The 24,634-nt window shown below is 38.5% G+C and overlaps 1 protein-coding gene across 1 annotated transcript; it reads left to right on the forward strand.

Moving 5' to 3' along the window:
* The first annotated feature begins 9,360 nt into the window (after window positions 1-9,360).
* fbxo22 (F-box protein 22) lies at window positions 9,361-22,706 on the forward strand. The gene is made up of 7 exons (XM_088333290.1): window positions 9,361-9,542; window positions 10,933-11,065; window positions 12,176-12,263; window positions 12,338-12,430; window positions 17,638-17,790; window positions 20,298-20,460; window positions 21,875-22,706. Exons 1-7 carry the CDS (start codon window positions 9,412-9,414, stop codon window positions 22,266-22,268), a joined length of 1,155 nt encoding a protein of 384 aa, XP_088189416.1. The 5' UTR covers window positions 9,361-9,411; the 3' UTR covers window positions 22,269-22,706.
* Window positions 22,707-24,634: the final 1,928 nt, after the last annotated feature.

Genomic DNA, 24,634 nt, shown 5'->3' on the forward strand with positions numbered 1-24,634 from the left:
TTCCATCTTGAAGGGTTTTCTAGCATCAACTGCCTGTTTAAGGTCAGGCCACAAATTAATTTGGCCACTCCAGAACCTTGGTTTTGTTTAAGCCATTCAGAGATGGACTTAATGGTGTGTTTCAGATCGTTGTTCTTCTGTATGATGCGAGAGCGCTTGAGTTTGCTCTTGGGTCATATAGCAAGATGATCTGAAAACAACCAGCAAGTCCACCTCCAAATGGCTAATAAAAAGAAGGTTCTGGAGTGGAATTTCCTTGGGTTGTTTCTGTGTGATAATATAATTGGTTTGATGATCAGAAACTTTTTGTGAGTGATAAATATGCAAAAAACACTGAAAATCAGGCAGGAGGCAAAAACTTTTTTACAGCACTGTATATTTGTGGTACTGCAAAATACATAATTCGCACTGGATTTTTTTTCTTTTAATGGTACTGGAAAAATTGAGAAATTGGCTTTTAAAGTCCTCCAAAAAGTTCTTTAATTTGGCCATGTAAAAGTTGTTTGAACCCTGGATAAGCCACAGTCCAACCTACCCCTTTTGATCGTCCATTAACAGTGCTCTGAAATTTAAAAAAAGACTTATGTGGAAAATGACGTTTTGAAATAAAAACCAAAATTATTAATAAGTGGTTTTGTTTTTTTTTAATTGTTTTTTATTTATTTATTTATTTTGGGAACGGATAAAAACAAATAGCAATATGATTTTTATTTCAGAATACTGTTTTTATTCCATTAGATAGATAGATAGATAGATAGATAGATACTTTGTTCATCCCCGAAGGGAAATTCACATTATGGCACTTTTGAACTTCAATAATTTTCAGGTTAGGCAGCATACATTTTTCAGGTGAAGATAAGGTTCGGATTATGATACCAAATGAAGTTGTGTTTCAGTTGCCTCTTTAATTGACCCTTTTTTTAAATTAAAAAAAATCTATTTCGATATATAAATCTTGTTTTTGTTCAGTGTTGTAGCCTGAAAGTAAATGTTAGCATTCACAGTTGAAAAGTAGTCAGGCATTTGAGAAGTGATATTTATATAATCACAGAAGTCCAGCCAATCATTGTTGACGTCATGGGTCTATTGTAGCCAATCAAGATACCATTTCTGATCGTGGTTCTCTTAGGCTCAATCCCAGTACTTCTTCTTTCATCTCACCACTTCGTCTTGTTTCTTTATCCTCCTGCTTCCACTTCTTTAATGAGGGCATAGGAACTCCGATGGAGTTAGGAACATAATTTTCTGCTTGTCATGTTCATCACCAACACATGTCACAATTGCCAAGTCCTTTTTTTTAACATTTCTTTTGAACACACTCGCTTTAAAACGGTAACCCTGGAACTGGTTTCTACAATCAATAAGTGTGTAACCCTCGAAGTAACAAGTATGCTATCAGACGAGTGTTGCGCTTTACTTTTATTTATTCATCCTTGTCTTTACAGCAACCACCTCTCCTGGGCTTCTCTGCCTTTGTTCTCCTGCAGCGCCCTCTGTTGGAATTTACATGCCGTAACACAACAAACTCATAAATGTTAATTCCCTACTGGGATTGCTTCTAGCTGTTCCAGTAATGCGGAGGGGACGAGGCTTAGAAGAAGCTAGGTGGCTCCCGAGCCGACTGAAATGGGGCATTTTTCCGCTCTTTCTAATTATTCTTAGCTTTGCAGATATTTCACAATTTCTTACCCTCATTGGGTGCTTTGCCATAGTAAGGAATAAAGTTGAGGGTAAGGGGAATTAATGGGATTGAGCCTTTCTGTCAGTCCGACCAAACTTAACACAAAGACTGCTTTAAACAGTAACGTTAGCTTCACAAGGATAATGCCACTAACCTCTACTGTCTTGTTGTCTTCCACTACTAACCTGCCCTCTGTCTCTTCTCTCTCTGGCTCACCTGCCTTCCGACTGTCAAGACCACCTTTACAAGCAGCTTGAGAAAAACCGTCTTCTCACCAACGAGCTACGGGTAGCCTTAAATGAGGCGTGAGGCCGTCTCCATTGCATTTACCTTCTTCAGAAATGTCCTCATACTTTGATGCAGTTTTATGGTGCGCAAATCCAAATCGACGGTGCTCTTATATGACAGGAACTGCTATAATACAAAACTAAAACAAGTTCTGGACTAGTGTTATGCATGGTGGAACGTTGAGGTCTGATTAAGTGGAAAATTAACGCGGCTGGTATTTTCTGTTACTGTCAGGGCTGTGGCAAATGATTTAGTTAGGGTCAAGTCATGTTTATTTGTATAGCCCTTAATCAGAGTTTCAAAGGGCTGCTCATACCACAGATTATTGCAAACCACAGATTATTATGACGCCATCCCCTGATCTAAAACCACGGCAGAATAAAAGATGACATTTCTTTGGTTGTCTGAATGTGTACTGTAGTAAGGGTCTTACATGTAGATATGGGTTTATGCAAGAATGTTCCAAACAATAAAAAGGTCAAAATTGAACATTAGGTTCTCATATGCGACAGTGGTTTTGTTCCAGTTTTAACCAGCAGGGGTCAGTAGAGTGCCTGTTTTAGCAACTAGTTTTCCAGTGAACGTTTAGATTGACTATAAACCAGGGGTCGGGAACCTATGGCTCTTCCTATGAGTACCTATGGCTCAGAGACAAATTTAATTGCATGCAAATTTTCTCCATTTCGTTCAAAACTTGAGCCATTAATCCTGTTCTGACACACACAAAGCCAAACCAAAGCTGATTTTAAATATACTACTTTTCAGAATATATAGGGCACGTTTTCACTACGATTTACAGCCAAGGTGCCACACAAAATAAAACTTGTTTTGGCTGTACAACGCTAAAGAATCCTTTATATAAAAGCTCACTATATAATCTGTTTCCAGTGTTCGGATACTTTTTGATGAATCCACGGAACAAATTGTAAATACGCGAAAACACCGGAAGAGAACTTAGTTATTTGATTGGGTGAGTGGGAGGGATGGGTGGAGCTATGCAAAAAGTGCAAGCACTCCCTCCCATCTCTCGCCCTACTCCATCTGTGCCAAAAGTAAGCACATCAGGCTCCCTGTTCCCAGAATGTTGTGACCTTTTTACTAAATAAATGCTTGCATCTGGTTTTGAAACCAATATGTTGGAAAAAAGGGTAAAAATGAGTTTAACCAATCTTGAGTAATTGCAAGAAAGAGGCAAGTTTAAAGTGGTATGTTTGTTGATTTTGGGACACGGGCTCTGGCATTATTTTCTTTTCATATTTTTTTATCAAATCATCAAAAATAAATGTGCTGAAGACTAAGCTTTTGTCTGGGGTGCGGGTTTAGCAATTTAGTAAATTTGTCTCACATTATATGGTGTGGCTCTTTCCCAAAATAAAATTAACATATTTTGCTTTTATGGCTCTTTGAGTCAAAAAGGTTCCCAACCCCTGCTATAAACAATAATCCCTATTTTACTTGTCCTTGCGTTACTTAATGTGTGCTGAAAACTTGCACTAACGTATACCATTCATCTATTTGACAATATCTCTAGAGCTACCCTGACATGCTTTAAAATTGCCCATCAAACAATCCACTCATTATAATAGAAATATGGTTTTGGTTCTCTAAATCAGTGTTTTCCAACCTTTTTTGAGTTAGGGCATGTTTTTTTACATTGGAAAAATTTTGCGGCACACGACTAACCAAAAATGTTATAAAATGACACCGAATAGTATGTTTAATTACAATCTAATTTATGATGCCCCCAGTTTGTACAAAAGTGTAGCCTTTATTGTAAAATGCAATATTACAAATGTTTTTGGAGGGTCTATCCTGTTGAAGCCTAAGAGTGCCAAAATGAAATAAAACGACCCTTTTTGAAAGAATTGTCGTCCAAATAACGTGCACATTTGTTACATGGCTATTCAGTTGATGTAATATGAACTTGGCATTCATTTAAATTTATAAAACAAAAATATCCAAAGGAAATATTTAATTATTTAAGAACATCATACACAGTTCACGGATCCCTTAACCACCAGGCTTGTAGGGACACTACTTCCTGTGTTATGCCTTGAAGATACAGCCAGACGCCTTTGAATGCTAAACTTTGTGTTTTCAAGGATTGAAAGGTGCTTGAATTTTTGGGCTAAGTTCTTGTAAATGCTTGAAATTGTTATGTTTTTCAACACAAGTCTGCTGATGCAAACCCTGCTCTCTGGTGGCTTCGCTTTGCCTTTGCATTTATTTTACCCTTCTGATTAACTGCAGCTGACATTATTTTGTACGCCATTGTCCTATGAAGCGTTGGTGCTCCCTATGGGTCACGCCTAAGAGGACAGGTGCATGCTACACCTAAAGAGGGCACTATGCAGTGAGTGCAAGGATTATGTATCGATTATAGATATTTATTATGGGCCAAGAACTTCCTGCAACTGAAAATGTGAGCTACAGATAAGTCATTTTTACACAACAAATTTTATAAGGAGGAATTCATTTGAAAAAAAAAATTTTAAAGCATGTCTGGGTAGCTCTAGAGATATTGTCAAATAGATGAACAGTATACGTTAGTGCAAATTTTTAGCACACATTAAGGAACGCAAGGACAAGTAAAATAGGGATTATTGTTTATAGTCAATCTAAACGTTCACTGGAAAACTAGTTGCTAAAACAGGCACTCTACTGACCCCTGCTGGTTAAAACTGGAACAAAACCAGTTTTTACAGCACACACTTGACAATGACATATTTGCAGAAAATGATTCAGAAATGTTTTATAAAATTTTAAAAAGTGACATTGGATAATTTCTTACGGCACACCTGACGATCTCTCACAGCACACTAGTGTGTCACGGCACAGTGGTTGAAAATCACTGCTCTAAATAATGGTCCTGATGTACTAAGGCAGTGATTTCTAACCTGGGTTCGATCAAACCCAAGAGGTTCAGTGAGTCAGTCTCAGGGGTTTGGTGGAGCCTCTGCCGTAGAAGTCAAGAAACACACTCGTGTATAAGCAATTAAATGCCCTGCTTTCCACTGATACTTCTCTGAAGATGAAACGGTCGTTAATGTTTGATTTCAAGGCAGCAGAAGTCAATGCTGAAAATCTCGGAAAACATTTTTTAGAGCCAGATCGACGAACTAATGTTATGATGAGATCTCATTACTCCCACTTTAATTTTTGCGTGTTTTTATGCTCTCAGCCACGCTTGATTGACAAACTAATGCTCTGATTTATCATTCTCTGCCTGAACGTACCTCTCTAAAACAAGTTAACTACACTTTTTACGCTATCTCTTAACCACGAACACAATTTTCTATCACAGACACAGGCATGTCTGGACAAGTAAGCTGAGCTGCCGCTCTCTCCTGTTTCAGATGGTCCGACCTTGGTCGCTTATCCAATCAGAAGGCGAGGGGTGGGTAGTAGGAGAGAGGAGTAGGAACAGAAAAAATCAGATGCCGATATCTCAAATTCCCAAATTTCTGTTCCGAAAATCGGCCTGCCTGATAATCGTCCGACCACTAGTCTAAACGTTTTGGTGTCAACAAATGGAAAACGTGATGCCAAGAAAGCCTGGAGTTTTTCAAACCATGTATCTTTGCTAACACTTCATTTTCAGGATGCTTGACATAGCAAAAAATGTAACCGTTTTTGCTGTGAAAATTACACGAGAGTAGCACTTGTTAAGGTGAAGCCATGAAAATCTAAACTGATCTTTAAGAGGATAGAGCAAAGGCAACAGCAGAGGTCACGCTGAACTTCAGTTCTGTAATTTGTGAGTTCATGCACTATGTTAGTTCTGTTATGCAAATTTCATTGTGTGTAAAAGTAAAAAATATAATTTATTTTATTATTATTCTTTTTGCACTTAATTGAGGCTTGTTGAATGTGCATATAAAACTGGTGGGGTTTGTTATTTCTAAAAGGGTTAAGAACCACTGTAATAGGGGTGGAATACGATTTTCTTTTTCTGCTTTCATAGCTGACTGATGTGTTGAAAATCAAAATGTTCAAAAAGGTTTGTTCTATTTGCAGACCATAGTCTAAATGTTAGCACTATTTGCATTTCAATGAAATTCTAAATATATTAAGCCCTACATCAGGGGTCTCAAACTCAATTAAGTTTGGGCCACTAAAGCTAGTATCTGGGTGAGTTTGGGCCAAATGGGGTTTTCCACAAAAATAATGCTAATAAAAGCCTTCAGCTGTTCTTAAACAGACAGGGTTTTATATCAGACCGCTAGACGTCGTTGTAATGTTTAATGCAACCAAAAATTAGTCCTAAGAACACAACAAATTACAGAGACTGAAAGTGAGCAGTAATTACCCTTTCTCCCTATTTTTACCTAGCCTTTGTCAAAGATACACAAAAAGGAATTAAAAATGGGGAAGAAATAAGAAAACAATGAGAAAAAAAGCAAAACGGAAAAAACTACGGATAAAGAAAGCAGAAAAGGGAAAATGGAAAAAGGGAAAGAAGGGAATTGAAGAGAAGAGACAAATGAAAAAAAAGGCAATTTTCTCTTATTATTCCCTTTTTTTTTGTCTTTTACTTTTTTCTTAAGTTTGTGAATGGGTAAGTTTGAAGCACATTGTAAAGTGCTTTGGGAGGTCTTCATTGACTTGAAAAGCGCTATTTAAATGCAGACCATTTACCGTTTAAGTTTGACTTCTTGTCTCTATTCATTTTTTTCTCTTAATTTATTTGTCAAATTTTCCTTTTCTTTTTCTTCTGTATTTTCTTATTTCTCTTCTTAAAAGTACTTTGAGTGCGTTATCTGTCTTCTGTTGTGCTTTGAGTACTCATTTTCAGTGGTACGACAGAATAGAGCGATCTAGTGGGAGAATAATGCACACAGTCCCTTAAACTTTCATATTAGGACAGGGGCCTCAAACTCTTATCCTGGGGGCTGCAAATGGCCCCTAGGCTGCGAGTTTGAAATCTCCGCCCTAAATGATCACATCAAGAATTTTATTTTTGCTGTGAAAAAAAAGCTGGTTCATTAATTCAATCATTTAAAAATGACTGTATAAATTAAAATTATAAAAGCTAATTAAATCCCCACAGTAGTCAGTTTTCATTATCTTGGAGAGAATTTCAGAATTGATGTGCTGCAAATATTAATGACCAAAACAGTCCCAACTGCTGTCTGGAGTATTTTTTTAACCACAGTTTAGATTAAAGGATAATTTCGAGTCAATTGTAATCTTAAGAAGGGGATGCTTTTAAAGGGAAATTTTAATGATAAATACATTTTTATAATCTGCATGTTTTCAATGTATTAAGTCCATTCATGTATTTATGATCACAGCCCTGCCGGTTATTGAAATTCGAGAATATAGGAGTAACTTTAAAATTAGCCCAACATATTGAACACTAATTCCTGTAGTCGACACTTGGTTCCTGGCCACATTCTCTGCATTCTAGATGACTAGAGCTTCTTGTTTGTGTTTGCAATGTTGTTTTAATGGCTTTTAACGCTGCCATGCTATATTAACAGATAAACTCGTTCGTGCTAAAGAAGAGGAACTGAGTGTAAAGCAGTTGCTGGATCAGACTCTAGCGGAGATCTGTAACATTTGACCCGCAACACCGCGACTGGCTTCGGCACAACAAGGCTGCCGTGAACATGACACACGTTTGTTTCCTCAGACCTCATTGGGGAAAAAAACCAAGAAGCGAGCTACTGTTAATAAATTCTGTAACTGCACAGCCTTCACTGTATGTTTTGATTTGTTGAGAAAATGAGCACTTTTTCAGGGAAATACACATCACATGGTAATCTGCTACAACCACATCATATAATCTTTTTGTGTACTTTTGTATTTACAGTTAATTTTCTCTAATGATAAAATCGTAGCATTCCGTCCCTTCCCTCCCGGACATAAGTGTTGGCACCGGTTCCTGAATGTTCACAGTAAAAATATTTGCACATTATACTCACCTTTTTGTTACATTGTTTAGCTTTTTCTGTTGTACCAACTGAATAAATTGTTAAAACGAGTGTGTCGCTTCATGTGATTTTCTTTTAAACTGTGGGGTGCGTTGTTGGTGTCCTTTTTAAAAGTTGAAAGTTATATAAATTAAATCAATTGAGTATGTGTTAACGATGCCCGACTGAGTTCAAAGAGCCTTTATGCTTTATTTTCCATTGCGCCTATCTGCTTTGATCTTATTTATATTAGGCCTCTTCGAGGCAGAACAAACCCCCTAAAGGATGAAGAAGGAAGAGTTTATTCATCTAAGAAATTACAGATACTGCAAGCAAATTGTGTGACCCTGCTGTCATGATTGCAGCCTTAAGTTTTCAAATGCCACACCCCAGCTTTAAATAATAACTTAATCCTTGTGCAAAGTTATTTAACTCATGTTTTCTCACTCCTAATCATAAACGCAAGATTGTTATCTAAGCACCAATTCTGTTAGGTCGGGTGATTGGTTGCTTGTTTAGTGTACCAGTAATAGTGTCTAGTCTTTCACAAAAAATGTATTTCTATTTTTGGACGATTTGGATGTTTCTTCCAATACAGTAACTCGAGATGTTTTATTAGTCTGAGTCTTTACATTTCTGCTGAACAACTAAACTGAATGTTATATGGAAAAATGAAGTAAATTAGACACTTGGCCCCTCTGGAACATACGTAAATTACATTTATACCACTGTAGACTTGTTACATCTACTGCCTAACTCAGGTCAGTAACAAGCGGCTTTAAAGCCACATGTGCTCCCTAGTGGCCCTTTAGCAAGTTTTTAAAAATGTTTTACATTGGAAAATGTTCTTTTCTGTAGGTGACCAAACATGATACAAACTTTCTTGTGTGCGTGTGTGTTATATAATGGTGGGGTGCATCGTTTGAGATGTATTCAAAAGTTTAAAGTTACTATCTTCTTTAAGCGTTAACAATACCCAAATGAGTTTAAAAAAAACACTTGGCTTTATTTCCATAGCACCTATCTGCTTTTATCAGGCCTGCTTGGGCTAGAACAAACTTCTCATAAAATGAAAAAGAAGAGATTATTCGGTTACGTCTAGAAAACAGCATATACTCGCATGCAAATCGTGTTACTCTGCCTCCGTCACCTGGCTTTAAATCATGACTGCAGCTTCAAATTTTTGAATCCCATAGCCCGCCTATAAGTTTATTTTTTTTTGTTACTCCAACCGTGCTTTGTTTTTCTATCCAATATTTTTTTTGTGCAATTTGGGTTACCAACCCGTAGACTGGCTGATTTTCATCTTGAATTAATCTTTCGATTGCGTTAAAATGTTTTCTTTTTTTAACGACGTCGCCTATCAATGTAAAGTCACGTGCTAGGTTGCAACTCCTCCTGGCCAATAGAGGCGGTGTTCTCTCTTATGGACCACCCACCCCCACCGAAACCTTTCCGGGTCAGCCGTCGAATTACGCAGTAGTGCCGAGTTTAGCAGAGTATATCCACAATTTAACTCTGGAAAAAATGGACGATAATCTTGTTTTTGAATGTTCTTCACCGGACAATAAAGCAACGTACGTGTTGAGCAACGTCGTGGAGGTTGTGGAAAGAATCCTTACTTTCGTGCCCACCAAGTCCCTGCTACAAATCGCAAGGTAGCAAAACGTTTTTTTGTAGGCCATCAACCATAAAGCAAAATATGATTAGAAATGGCACGTTTGGTTTTGTTAATTTTTAACATGGTAAGTACTCTAAGGTTGGGTATTTGGTGCTAATTCGTTCTCCGCTGGAATCCCTCTTTATACGACCCACCTGAACTTACCACGAAAGCGTAAACAATGCAGATTGTCTGATAGAGCTAGTCCTATTTTGCTTTGGTTGGTGTGATAATTCAGTCGGTCCTTAGTGTTTACGTACGTGGCCGATGTTCTGTAACAATCAAACGATTACAAAGACTTAAAAGAAGGTGTTGTCATGGAGAGCAATGGCTCATTTGTGACGTAAAACTTAATTCAAACTCTTGTGCAAGAAACGTGAACGAAGCGACTAGACTAGTATTGTGCAGGGGTTGGGAACCTTTTGACCCAAAGAACCATTCAAGCAAACATTGAGAGGGAGCCGCACCATATAAAAATTATACAAACCCGCTATCCAGAGAAAAGCTTTTATATCATCCAATTTTATTTCACTCTGATGATTGATTTTTTTTATACAATCTATGAATAATAATAATAATGCCAAAGCCCGTGTCCCATATCAATAAAAAATACTACTTTAGCTCTGCATCCCACAGTTACTTAATAGTGTTGAAGCTAATTTGACTGTCCTTTCTGTCCGAAATAATGTTTTCAAAACAAATCGCAAGGTATTTCGTTAAAATGTCACAAAATAGTTTAAACGAGCATAAAAAGGTAATTACCTTTCGTGCTGTCTGCGGTGGGCGAAGAGGAAAAGTGCGTGCGCCCTGTGAATAGCTCCGCCCATTCCTACCACTCACCCAATCAGATTTTTAGGTGCCTTACTAGAGCTTTTGTGTAAAAAGTTTGTTCTGTGGCTTTTCATTATATTGTGTCTCGACAGTAAACATGTATTATTTAATGAGCTTCCAATTTAAGGTTTATTTAGTGATTTACAGCGAAAACAGGGTTTCTTGGCGTGACTCCTTGACTGCAGTTGAAATTTTGTCAACCTTTTCCATATCAACAATGTCTTGGGTTCGATCGTAAGCCAGAGGTTCCCGACCCCTGGTAGTGTTTGTTGTCATTGGTATCAATGTGATTAGACACAGCATTCCAGGGTAAACATGTCATAAATACGTTTATAGCTCCAATGTATAATATTTGACCACGAGATGACATTGTTATGTCTGGTGCGGGTGAGGGCCAGTTCCCTAGAGCGCAGCGTGGCGGCTGCATACCGGACGAACATGGCGGCGACTTAAGTGCAGATTCCACTGTACACTGCCTGGGACAGCCGTGATTTTTGTGAACTAAAAAGCTCTCCTTCAAAATAATGCTAACATTTTTGTTTTTGTGATTTGCAAAGCGTTTGCAGGTTATGGAGCAACTGTGCCCGACGAGTACTGAGAACTCAGCAGCAACTCGCATGGGTGTCAGTCTGTGGGCCCTCCACCACAAATAATCATGCCCTTCACAACATTGTAGCTGAGGAAGTGGAGGTAAACTTATTTTTGCTGCATTGTCATAATACAATATGTGGAAGCAGCACATTACGATTGTCTAGGAAAGATGATACAAAGTCCCAAACTATAATCCTTACTTACAAGCGGTTGGAATTGAATACAGTGATATTTAGGGTTTGTACGGGTGCTTGAAATCCTTAAATTTTAATGTTGTGTCTCAAGGTCAGGGTGGGGGGGATATTATCAGTAATTGTAAAAAATGATGCAACAAACTATTTAGTAATTAATAATTTCATATGTTTTGCAGGTGGTCCCTGCAAAACACATGAAATATTAATGAAATAACTCACAGATCTACAAAAAAAATGTAAAATCCAAAACAATTGGAGTTTTTTACACACTGAACAGATAATAAGTCGAACAACTACACAAAATCCTTGAAAATGCAAAACAATAAAATATAAATTAAAATATTAACTCTCTAAATCGTAAAATGCAAAAAAGTAACTATTCACAATTGTGTTTTGACCAATTTAGACACAGATTTTCTGAAAAACACGCAAAAAAATATAAATTAATAAAAGTAAAAGAAAAAGAAAAACAACATCAGTCTCTAAGATTGAAAGATCGAATGTACTCTGCTTCGGGGCAATTACTTTTATTAAAACGAGTCAAAATTTGGCTCCGTTTTGTGTTTTTTGTACATGCAGTAGGTTATTTCTTTCGTCTTCTGTTTTGAACTCTAGTATTACCTTAGAGCCCTTTTCGTGTTTGTGAACAAGTGTGCCGTATTGAAGCTGCGCATGCATTGTTGAAGCCGAATGACAGAATTCATGTCAGTTTATAGCAGCCTATTGACACAAAAAGATCATAGAAGGGAACAGCACAAGCTAGCACAAAGATTGTGCTAGGAGCAAGATGGAGACTTTATTTAGTTATCAAAGCCAACAAAAAAGCGCTTTTTTGATCAGTGCTGGATTTCTTCCTATAAGGGTACTGGAAAAATTGGCCTTGAAAGTACTTGAAAAGTGCTTGAATTTGGACATCAAAGGTGTACAAACCTTTGATATTAAGCAATGATAAAGCAATAATATACACACGCACTGATGAGTTTATTGAACACTAGCACTTGACTTGTATTCACAGAAAGTGTTCCTCCTGCCCAAAACAGTCCTCATGATGATGGACTGCGAGTCCTTTGTGTTTCCAGGTCCTAGCTACATACAGAAAAAAGGTTTGTATACAATCCTATAACAGTATTTTTTTGCATGCTTAATCACTCTGATGTTTTTATAACTTTTTCTAAAGCTAAGAGGAGTCGTCGCAATCCAGTTGAGGAATTCATTGAGGTGTTCCCGAAGAATTGTGAAGTCTTGGGCATAACTGCACCAGGAATTGTATGTAAGTTAAATTTTTATGTTTTCGAGATGACGATTGTCTCCTAACGAACAAAGTTCAGCATACAGCAGGCAATGCTCATTTCTTTCCAGGCAGAAATTTCTATACATCTTGTGGTCACTTGACACCTGGTAGTCAACTCGTTTTATTTGTTCTATTCTGTTATCTTTATATAACTTTGATATTATAAAAAGGTCAGACTGTAGGTATAGTGATTTTTGATAGAAGACTGGACTTGGCAGTCATTTTTTGGTTCCCCCTTAAACAGTTAATGATGGGACCTAAACTCAAATTAAAGCCACTTAATAGATTTTTTGTTACTAGGGAAAATTTGTTCCACATGATAATAATGGGCGGACATTTTGCGTAACGGATATTAGAAGTAAGTTCATAGGCCCGGCCCGAACACGACCCACAATTCGGGTCGAGCCTCAAATGTCAATCATTAACTCTGGCTAAGCTGGATTCTCTCTCTGTTTTTTTTATTATTTCGCAGCAAAAGCAGATCTGTAACTTACTTACAAACTGTAAAAAAACAACAATTGCACAGCTTTAGCTGTGTTAACATGACATTAGCATTTTTGCAGCAAAATACTGAGTATTATCTGTTAGCATGCCCATTTTAGAGCCTCTTCTTTGTATGTCGTAACTCGTGTGTTAACTTCACGTATATCCAATTGACAAGCTGCAACCCCTGGATTGTTTGCCATTCTTTCTTTTCCAACTATCTCGGCGTAATAAACTGTGTGCCTGGACTCTAAATGCTGCTTGAATTTAGTTGTGTTTGTGTCTTTTACTGGCACCTTCTTGAGACAAAGTTTGCTGACTGCTTCCTTGGTGCTAATCGCTGTTGCTCGGTGCAAACCCGAAATGTCTCCAACATACTGAAGTGGTGCGTTGTTTTGAAACTAAAAAATGTCCAGCTATGATGACTACACACAGCCAGTGTTGTTTACTTCCGTGTGTGCGTAGCTGCGTGTTGACGTCATTCCTTTGACATTTCAGTCAAGGGTGGTCCCAAATGGAGGTGGGGAGAAAAAGAGATGGTAATCGCAAATGGGAAATATCTTTGCGATTAGATGAATATGTAATATAAGCGTCAGCCCTAGTCACACCGTTTTAACATTACCCAGGGGCTGTGTTTACATGCCACACACTCGTCATGTTTTCTGTGGTTCCTTTTCTTTGTTTAACAGTGCCAACGTGCTAATCAGCCAAAGTCACACTTTCTTGCTCCTTCTTAATCTCCTTTGTCCTCACAAATAAAATACGCAAAATGAAGTTTTTGGGGCTCGGTCCCTCAAACCAAGTTAATTTGCCGGGTTAAGGTTGAATACACGCAGGCTGGGTCAGATCAGGCTGGATTTCTTGGGTCCGAACTTACTTCCAACAGATTCTATTGCCCACGAGCGACTCTCAGCAGATTATAATCATTTGGAGATGCCTCACTCTTTTGGAAAAAATGTCTGGCTTCAATAGTTACATCAGTGCTTGGGAACCTATGACTCGCTTCACTAGTACATATGGCTCAGAGGTAAAATAGAACTTTTGCAAATATGCGATATATTGTAACTAGCAGAGCTGATAGTCAAACAAGCAAAGCCGAGTCAATATTGATACAGAAAGGGTGTACGCTGTGCAACAGGTTTACTGCCACAAAATGTAATGAACTGAAATGTCAGCATAACACACATGTGGTCCTTTTATGATCCCATTTATAGTTAACAGTATCAGATGGGAAAGTCAAGTAAAGCCTCTAAAAGAAGAAAACAGCACATGTCGTGGCCATCAAATTAAAATTAAAATCCTTTAAATTCAAAGTATTTATCAAAACCACATGATTTTTGTAATGTCCAGCTCCGTCTTCCCGGGAACTGTATAAAAACCAAAATGTGTTCATACTTTGGATTTAAAATTAATCGGCACTGGCCTTAGTTCCTGTCGCCCGCTTTCTTCCTCTATTTTTCATTTCCGTTTGATTTCCTGCATTTTTACGTACCAGATAGGACTCCACAAAAAATCTTCGGCGTTGGGCACCGGGGTCCGTCACACCACAGTCCCCCCTCCCTCATCTGTTTGCCAGAATAGGTGCGAGATTTGTCTTGAATTTCATTTTATGTGGTCTTGAAAAGGTCTTAAAAAGTCTTGAATTTGGATGGAAAAATCCTAAGGGAACCCTGTAAATGGCTTCGTTGCATTTGTCCCGCGCTTTGCCATTCCTCCACTTAATCAAAACCCTGCGGTCTTTCGAGAAGTTACTCTCTATCAAGCGGGCTCTCCTTTGCACGGATGGCTCGTCAGCCCGCCGTCGTCGATCAGGCCTAATGGCGGCCCCGGCTGTTTGCCATAGCACTCAATTATTGGTGATATTGCTGCTGGGGGTAGGGTCAGCGCGGGGTCGCCACGGTTCTAATTCAATTGGCGGAAATCTGTGATCGCATTATGTATAGCAATGCATGAAGGCCACCATGACATGTAATAAGTTTCCTTATAGCCCCAAGTACAAGTTTATCATGCAGGCTTTTGATAATTGATCCACAGTGTGGAGCTGCTTGGGAAATCTTTTTCATAATATAGCGTGCACCACATTTGTGTGCTGCATTTTTGAATAGCAACGTAAACATCTGTTCCAGTTGTGAATACATTTTTTTTATTGTAAGTGTTATCTTTTTCTCAAAAATACTAAAATGTAGTCAAATAATTAAGAGTTAAAGTTAAAATAATACAAAGATACAAAGGGGTGTCAAAAACAAAACAAAATTAGATCTCCTGAAATGAATTCTGGAAATAGATTTGAAATTTCAAAGTACGCATCATTTTACAAGAAAAAAAACCCCATAATATATATATATATATATATATATATATATATATATATATATATATTTATATAGGCAGCACGGCGGCGCAGTGCTTAGCGCGTGTACGACACAGTTCTGAGGTCATGAGATCGAACCTTCTGTGTGGAGTTTACATGTTCTCCCTGTCTTTACTGAAATTGTTTATTTTCGTTGAAGATCGAATCTCAGCGTGGGTTCCCTCCGAGCACTCCGGTTCCCTCCCACATTCCAAAAACATGCATGCCAGGTTAATTGGCCGGTCCAAATTGTCCCTAGGTGGGAATGAGCGAGCGGATTGTCTGTCCCTGTGTGCCTTGCGACTGGCTGGCAACCAGTTCAGGGTGTCCCCTGCCCACAGCCCAAAGACAGCTGAGATGGGTTCCAGCACCCCCGCGACCCTACTGAGGATAAGCGGTGCAGATAATGGATGGATGTATATATGTGTGTATATATATATATATACATATATGTGTGTGTGCTTGGCTGGCGTTTCTGGCTGTCTACAGTTTTTCTCTGTGTTTTCTCATTAGGTGTCTCAACCGCGAACCTAAATTGGTTAATGAGTTTTCATATATTTGGCGACTTACAGCCAAAACTGGTTTTGTTAGTGTGACACCTTGACTGTAAACTGTAGTGGGGAGTATGCTCCTTATATACTGGACCGAACCAGGAAGTGGAGACAAAAAGTAACAGTTCAGAATTCTGTAAGTTAAAAAGAATTCAACCTGTGATAAAGGGGAATGTAAAAAAGAAAAACATCATATCCCTTAAAACAAATTTAGGAAACTTTTTTTTTTACTGAAATTGTTAATTTTCATTGATCTTAAAAGGACAAAAAAATAATACATATAGACGGGAAATCAAATTAAAGAAAGAAAAATAGTTACTGTCAAGTGAAAAAAATGTCTCAGATGTACTTTTTAAGATGAAAAAGAATACTATTAGATAGGTAGATAGATAGATAGATAAATACTTTATTCATCCTTGAAGGGAAATTCACATTATGCCTCAAAACGATTTTTTTGTAAGCAACCATTTTAAAATTTTTGACAGATTTATAAAATGACTAACCTTAATAACTTGTTAATAGTCAAGTCATGTCATGTGATGTAATCCCCCCCTTCCAGGATGACCAGGCTGCCATGGAAGGGCATCATCAAACAATACACAGACATCATCAACATGAAATATAGGTCATTATAAGCTATAAAATATAAGTGTATTTTTAAGGCTAGTTTTAATTGTTCAACTGAGGTTGAGGATCGAATCTCAGCAGGAAGAGCATTCCGCTGCATCGGGGGCCGAATGGAGAACGCTCTCGAACCTGTGAATTTCTTCTTCGCTATTGGAATCACTAGTAGACCAGCATTTTCCAAGCAAAAGATCCGAGCAGGGACATAGGGGGAAGTTAAATCTGAAAGATATGAGGGGGCAAGTCCATGCATGATTTTGTACAATAACAAATTGCGTGACAATTTAGATAATAAAAAAAAGAAAACTGTAGATGCCTTTTTTAATAGACTTCTTTTAATTTTATCTTTTTAGAATAGAATAAAATATGCCTTTATTGTCATTGTTACAACATGGGATATATTGTAACAACATTTTTTGTCATCAATGGTGAGCAATCCCCAAGGCTGGAGACCCGGTTGGGAAGAGGATCACCGGATGTAGTGTGTTTTAGCCGTGGTTGGCTGCTGGTGGCTGAAGGCTTTCTTTGAGATCGCCGACTGAGTCCCACTGGTTTGGCCGCTGTCTCGATCAGGCTTGGACACTAGTTAAGCAAGGTTCTCTGGTTGGTAAGCTGTGACTTTTTTTGGTTGCTTGCGGGCTAAGACTTGGTCCTCTGCTGCTTGTTTGCCTGAAACCTGGCTCACTGGTTTCAGAGAACTCTTTTGGCCTCTTGTAAGCTGGACCTCTTGCCTCCTTGCTGGCTCCAAAATAAGTTAATTATGAGGTGTTAGGCGTCCTGGATCCTGGCTCCGGGAGCCTCTTACCGCTCTATGGCCTCCTGGGGACTTGTCGTAAAGGCTACCCGGACTGTTCCTTTGTTTCACACGTGCACTATTACAAATTTCACGTCCAGGTGTTACCAGTTAACTAACTAAATTTGAATTGTTAAATTGAAGCATAGTGTTTGATGCACATGTTGTGACATTGTTTATTTATTTTTTGACATTGCAAAAAAGAATTCTGACCCAATGTTGAATGCGCTGGTGTTGAAATTTATTTATTCACTTTTTTGACGTGTGCCTTAAGCGCACTTCAACAAAATGTTGAGCCAATGTTAGGAAACCGTGCTATAATCATACATCAGCAAACTGCCTTTTAAAGAAACTCATTTTTAAAACTTATGTTGTATTTCCGCAGTGACCCCAGGTGGTTCCTGCACCAGGATTCCCGAAGAGCATCAGAAAGGAGAAGCTGGCTTTGCCATCATGTTTCCAAGTATGGAGAGCGTCCATATCAGGCCTTTTCACTTATGCCACAAGGCCTTTTCCCCAAAGGTTCTGAAATCAGTAGGTGAGTGGGAACTGGCACTAAAATAATAAGTTGCCATTTTAATGTTACTTTTGTTACTACATCACAACAAGTACCGTATTTTCCAGACTAAAGGTCGCTCTGGAGTATAAGTCGCACCGGCCAAAAAATGCATAATTAAGGAGAAAAAACAATATATAAGTATCACCAAAATAAAGCACATTATTCATTACTTTAAAAATACAGGCCAACTTCTGTGCATTTTTCTGAATTGTGTGAAATGGATAAAATATGTGATGCAAAATGGATTATGAGGTGACTGGCCTTGTGGTAATCAGCATTAATCACGAAACAGCGGAGCAGATTACTTATGACAATATTATTGATGATTTTGCATCAAGGAACGCCAAAAAGGTCAGCTTTTGGTTTGTGTTGTCTTTTAATTATACATCTACATTTCTTGAGTGTGTTTTCAAATGTGTATGACTATTTGTTTGAGTCATTTTTTGTATAAGAATATAAATCCTTTTTATTATTTTATATTAATGTTTTCTTCACATTTCTTGCTAAATACATGTACTGGACTGTCTCAGAATATTAGAATATTGTGATAAAGTTCTTTATTTTCTGTAATGCAATTAAAAAAACAAAAATGTCATACATTCTGGATTCATTACACATCAACTGAACTATTTTAAGCCTTTTATTATTTGAATTTGCTGATTTTGGCTTACAGCTGAAAAAAACTCAAAAATCCTATCTCAAAATATTAGAATACTTCCTCAGACCAAGTAAAAAAATAATTTTATAACAGCAAAACTAAATCAAACATTTGAAAATGTCCATTGATGCACTCAGTACTTGGTTGGGAATCCTTTTGCACGGATTACTGCATCAATCCGGCGTGGCACGGAGGCAATCAGCCTGTGGCATTGTTGAGGTGTTATTGATGCCCAGGATGCTTCGATAGCGGCTTTCAGCTCATTTGCATTTGTAGGTCTGGTGTCTTTCATCTTCTTCTTAACTATACCCCACAAATTCTCGATGGGGTTCAGGTCAGGGGAATTAGCAGGCCAATCAAGGACAGTGATGCCATGGTCAGTGCACCAGTTATTGGTGGTTTTGGCACTGTGGGCAGGTGCCAGATCATGCTGGAAAATGAAATCCTCATCTCCATAGAGCTTTTCAGCAGATGGAAGCATGTAGTGCTCTAAAATCTCTTGGTACACAGTTGCATTTACTCTGGACTTGATGAAACACAGTGGACCAACACCAGCAGCTGACATGGCTCCCCAAACCATTGCTGACTGTGGGAACTTCACACTGGATTTCAAGCAACTTGGATTTTGCTCCTCTCCAGCCTTTCTCCAGACTCTGGCGCCTTGACTTCCAAATGAAATGCAAAACTTGCTTTCGTCTGAAAAGAGGACTTTGGACCACTCTGCAACTGTCCAGTGCTTCTTCTCCATAGCCCAAGTCAGACGCTTCTTCCGTTGTCTTGAGTTCAGAAGTGGCTTGACCATGGGAATACGGCTATTGTAGCCCATTTCCCGGACACGTCTGTAAACTGTGGCTTTTGATACCTGGACTCCAGCTTCAGCCCACTGTCTTTGAAGCTCCCTCAAATTCTGGAAGCGGCTCTTCTTCACAATTTTGTTAAGGCTGCGGTCATCTCTCTTGGTTGTGCAGCGTTTCCGGCCACATTTTTCCCTTCCAACAGACTTTTTGTGGATATGCTTTGAAACTGCACTCTGTGAACAGCCTGCTCTTTGAGAAATTTCTTTTTGTGTCTTACCCTCCTGATGGAGGGTATCAATGATGGTCCTCTGGACAGCAGACAGATCAGCAGTCTTCCCCATACTTGTGATTTAGTTTACTGAACCAAGCTGAGTGTTTTTAAGGCTCAGGAAACCCTCGCAAGGTGTTTCAAGTTAATTAGATGATTCAGGTGATTAGTTGAATAGCCTACTTGTATACTTTTTCATGATATTCTAATATTTTGAGATAGGATTTTTGCGTTTTCTTAAGCTGTAAGCCAAATTCAGCAATATTCAAATAATAAAAGGCTTGAAATAGTTCAGTTGATGTGTAATGAATCCAGAATGTATGACATTTTTGTTTTTTTAATTGCATTACAGAAAATAAAGAACTTTATCACAATATTCTAATTTTCTGAGACAGTCCAGTATATAGTGTATTTTTTGTTTATTATTTAAGCATTTTCTCTTTTGTCGACACCTCACGCGGCCCCCTTGCGGTTTAGTGTGGAAATCATAAACCGGGTAACAATGAGTCTATAATTTTACAGATAAGTCTTACTGAGTAGAAGTTGCACCCCCGGCCAAACTATGAAAAATAATTGCCACTAAAAGTCCCGAAAATTCGGTGTGTGTGTGTGTATGTATACATACATATATATATATATATATATATATATACACACACACTGTTCTTTAAAGTTTTTTTTACCTAAAAGTTCAGCTGACTATTGTAAAAGTCTTGCACCTCTTCAAGTGTATTGAATTTTTCCAATGGTCTTGTGCCAATAGGACTTACCGACAACCCAGACTTGAGAGTCGTGCTCCTCTTTGCCTATGAGACGTATGAATCGGAATATGAGCCTTTCCTGGGCAAAATCCTGAAGACTCTGGCCAAAAGCAAAGCTCTGATCGCAGGGGGACTCGTAGAAAATTTGTTTCTCTTATCAGACTGGTAGGTTACAAAGAAAAAAAAGCATGTGTTTGGATATGTTTTTCTAATGTGCTGGCAAAGGACATTTTTACACAGGGTTTGTCCGTCTGCTTGAAATCCTTGAAAATGCTTGAATTTGAATATTGCTTGATTTTTGGGTGAAGTGCAAGAAAATGCTTGCCATATTAAACTCAATTATTATCCAACACCTATCCGTGTTCGTGAATAAGTGTGACGTATTAAAGCTGCCCGTGCATTGTTGCAGCAGAAAGGCAGAATTCATGTCAGTTTATAGCAGCCCATTGACACAAAAAGATCGTAGATCATAGATAGAAACCGCTCAAAATAGCACAAAGTATGCTAGCAGCAAAATGGCAACTATATTTTTTCCTCAAAGTAAACAAAGAAAAATTCTGATTAGTGCTGGATTTCTTCCCATGAAGGTACAGGAAAGTTTGAAAAGTTGGCCTTGAAAGTGCTTGAAAAGTTCTTGATTTTGGCCATAAAAATGGTGCACGAACCCTGTTCACTATCCTGAGTAGAACGTACCTGGCATTCATTTCAATCTGAGAGCTACTTTTTCTTACTAATTAGAGTAGAGGGCACCATTTGGATATGCATTTTCGAAATAACTCTGCATTACTATGTTTTTACTATGTTATTACCAGTTTAATTGTTAAAGAAATAATGATGGTGACCATAGTTTGAGGTGTCCTTTAAATATTAAATGTGTTTTCTATTAAGAATGTGTTGACAATGCCCAACAGAGTTCAAAGAGCCTTTATATATTTTTTTCACCTTGCCTATCTGCTTTTATCTTACTTTTGTTCCAGCCATTAAGAACATTACGCTGAAGAAAAGGAGGCGGGGGTATCACTGTTTTCTTTAATTGTAGGATATAAATGGTGAAAGTAAGAAAAGGACAAGAAAAGATGAAAAAGGAAGAATTTAATAGAGCGCATCTAAGAATTTTTTAACTTGCACTTGCAACAAAAGTAGCTGTAATGATGATTTCAGCCAGAAGATGGTGTCGGTAAGTAGAATATTTTTGAAGTTACGTACACCACCTTTAAATAGCCACAGTCAACCACAAGAAAAGCATCAAACTGGAAAGTCACATAGCACTGGTGAGCTATTTTCAAAACAGTTTCGTGGCACCTCATCTGTCCAAAGGGGGCAGACTGGTGTCCGCGGGCACCACATTGGAGACCCATGATCTAGATCTTCTCACAACCTGAGGGAAATTGGAGTTCCCAAGTGGCTACTTATTAATGTTTTCTCTTTGATTGAAAATGCAAAAAGCATGGAAATTTTCACATTATGTACCTACATGCCACGAAGATTAACCAAATCATTTTCATGCCTTGGCAATGTTCACTGTGTTTCAACTTTTGATTTCTTCCCCCTTTTTTGATCAAATTCCTGCCCTTTGCAGTTGCAGGTGTGGTGCATGTGGTGTGTCAGGCCTGGCCCTGAGCGGCCCCAAAGTGCAGAGCGCCTCAGTGCTCTTAACTCAGGACGTCAGAACCCCCAAAGGGGCCGAAGCCACCATCCGCCGGCTGAAAGCTGCCAAGATCCCTGAGAAGAACACCTTAGGTTTTATGTTCGCGTGCGTGGGCCGAGGCAAGACGTACTACGGTAACCAGAGCAACGTGGAAGCCGACGCCTTCCATAAGGTCTTCCCCGGAGTGCCTCTCTTCGGCCTCTTTGGTAATGGCGAGATCGGCTGCGACCGTATCGTCAAAGACGACTACACGCTGGGCGACTCGGACACGGACTGTCTTCAGCATTACTTCACCACGGTCATAACGCTTGTCCATTTGGGTTGAGGGGTTAAAAAAAAACAGAGATTGGACCATCACAAAGTTAGCTGGAAAGCATCGGTGTAAATCCTTCAGATGACATATAAATGTCACCTGCAGGGCCTTCCTTGTGTCCTTAGTAAAACTTTGAATAGGAAAACACTGATTATCTTGAATAGGGGTGTCTTAACTTTTCAGAAAGTGGGCCCGATTTGGTAAGCTGAAAATGTGTGAAGGCTGACTATTCAGCCTGGCATTCTTCAAACAGTCTTTAATAAATTCACCCTCTGTGAAAGGTTTGCAGCGCTTGGCGATCAGCGTCGCCACCTTGTAGCTTGCCTTCGTAGCATTTTCATTCGACTCGCAGGGTCTCTTGAAAGAGTGCTCCGGTGCTGTTAAAAAGGCTTCCTGTTTCTATACCTTTTCACAGTGTTCTTTTCTAGTTTGCTTTGTTGTTGACATAATTTGTCTGCCACTGCCTCATGATATTACTGTTAAATTCGGACTATAGACACTAAAGATTATAAGTTGCACTCGGTACATTTTTAAAGGAAAAAACATTTTGTGCATACGCCTGATTATAAGCCGCATGTGCCCACATTAAAACATGTGATATTTACATAGAAAGACTTTACTCAGAAAGAGTTTTAATAATATACAGTACCGTAACCCCTCAATGTTCCCGACAGCCCGCCGGTAGGCCGCTGGAGTTTTGATAAACATACGGGTCCGTGCCATGTCACTGAAATACGTCATGCCACCTCTTATTTGAAAGATTAAACGCTTTGAATTCAAGATATGACCATTTCAATAAATACTCATCACAGAAACATCACAATCAGTCTGAAGCAAGATAGTCGAAAAGTATGAAGCCAACGTAATTCACCATTACATTTCCTGGCCGTCTTCATCTTTAAATGTCTGCAAACGGCTTGATTACATCAAGCACAATCCATATAATCCAACCCTGCAACATTTTAATTCATAACACACGATAATGCAGACAGATAAATAGGAATCCGACTTAAACATTTCTGCTTTGTTGGAAGTTACTTCTTGTAATCTGTTCGTTATTTCCGTTTACAAATAAACAACTCCTATTTATAATTATTCTCAATATGATAGTTAGCCCTCCTCTTTTACATGATGAGGTTCTGTTCATGCTAATTTTATTGATGCACAAAACACAAAGTTACATCAAACTTGGCTCTTCCCCGACACATATATTGCATGTGTCTCACTCTTATCTTTACTCCTTGGGCACCCCTGATAGCCGTAAGAAAAATGCATAAATTAGCTATATCTTAGCTTAAGTCGCAGGGTTAAAAGCATTGGAAAAATTTCACGGCTTAAGATCCGAACTATACTGTGTATTCTTTAAAAACAGCCACAATCTCTTGGCAAATTAAGCAAACACGGTTGTTTTGGATTTTGGTAAAAATAAATGTTTCATTTTCCACTTGTTCTGGAAGCAGCAGCCCTCAAAGTAATTTTTCCCTTTTTTGTGTCGGAAATGGGGTGGGTTTAAATTTTTACAGAAAGCCAAGGGCAAGGTGCCCACTGCCATCATCTGGTAAAATGGTGATTTTTTTTTTTTTTTTTGTACAAATGTACTTAATACTGCAGTCAACATTACCGTCACATGTTATTATTTTTATCACAGAGGCTGCGGGACAATAAAAATACTTCTCTGTAATTAGCCCGTTGGCTGGACATTGGACATGGCTGTCTTAAAGTCTCCTACTGCGACGCCGCACTCCTGTCTGATCTCGGCAAACATTTGAAGTGGAGTTTGGGTCACCTTAGAGGAGGGTCTCAAACTCCGTTAGGTTGGGGGACGCTGAAGCATTGGTCCGAGTGAGTTTCGGCCAAGTTTTCCACAAAAAAGCGCTGATAAAAACATTCCTCAGTCCTTAAATGGACATTGTTTTATATTTGTCCACTATATGTCACTGTTATGTGTTGTGCAGGGGTCTCTAACCTCTTTGATGCAGAGAGCAACTTTTTATTTCTAATTAGCACAAAGGGCATCCAGTTTGATATAATTTTCTAAAATAACAATTATCATGTTGTTACTATGTTATTCATGTACAGCAACGTCTTGTGGGTAAATAATATACACATTATCCCTTTAACTTTCATATTAAGGCAGAGACTTCAAACTATGATCCCGGGGACCGCAATTGTCCCCCTAGCCTGGGAGTTTGAGGTCCCTGCCTTTCAGGGTTTTTGCTTCAAACAGTCCTGAGCAAATATTGAGAATTTCTGATCGACTTTGTTTTTGTTTGTTTTTATTCTTCACAACAGGTGTTGGGAACATATGGCCCGCGATCTAGATGTGGCTCTTTACATGAGCGCATCTTGCTTGGAGATTAAATAAGGCTATGCTAATA

This window comes from Urocampus carinirostris, chromosome 4 (genome assembly GCF_059441175.1).
Source record: "Urocampus carinirostris isolate Australia breed hairy pipefish chromosome 4, RoL_Ucar_1.0, whole genome shotgun sequence".
Lineage (NCBI taxonomy): Eukaryota > Metazoa > Chordata > Actinopteri > Syngnathiformes > Syngnathidae > Urocampus > Urocampus carinirostris.

Excerpts from the sequence above, each read along its gene's own strand:
- fbxo22 (XM_088333290.1), top strand. The coding sequence starts at position 9,412 with ATGGACGATAATCTTGTTTTTGAATGTTCTTCACCGGACAATAAAGCA. Across the intron at positions 11,066-12,175 it reads TTGTAGCTGAGGAAGTGGAG|AAAGTGTTCCTCCTGCCCAA; the intron begins GTAAACTTATTT and ends TTGTATTCACAG. Across the intron at positions 12,431-17,637 it reads AACTGCACCAGGAATTGTAT|TGACCCCAGGTGGTTCCTGC; the intron begins GTAAGTTAAATT and ends GTATTTCCGCAG.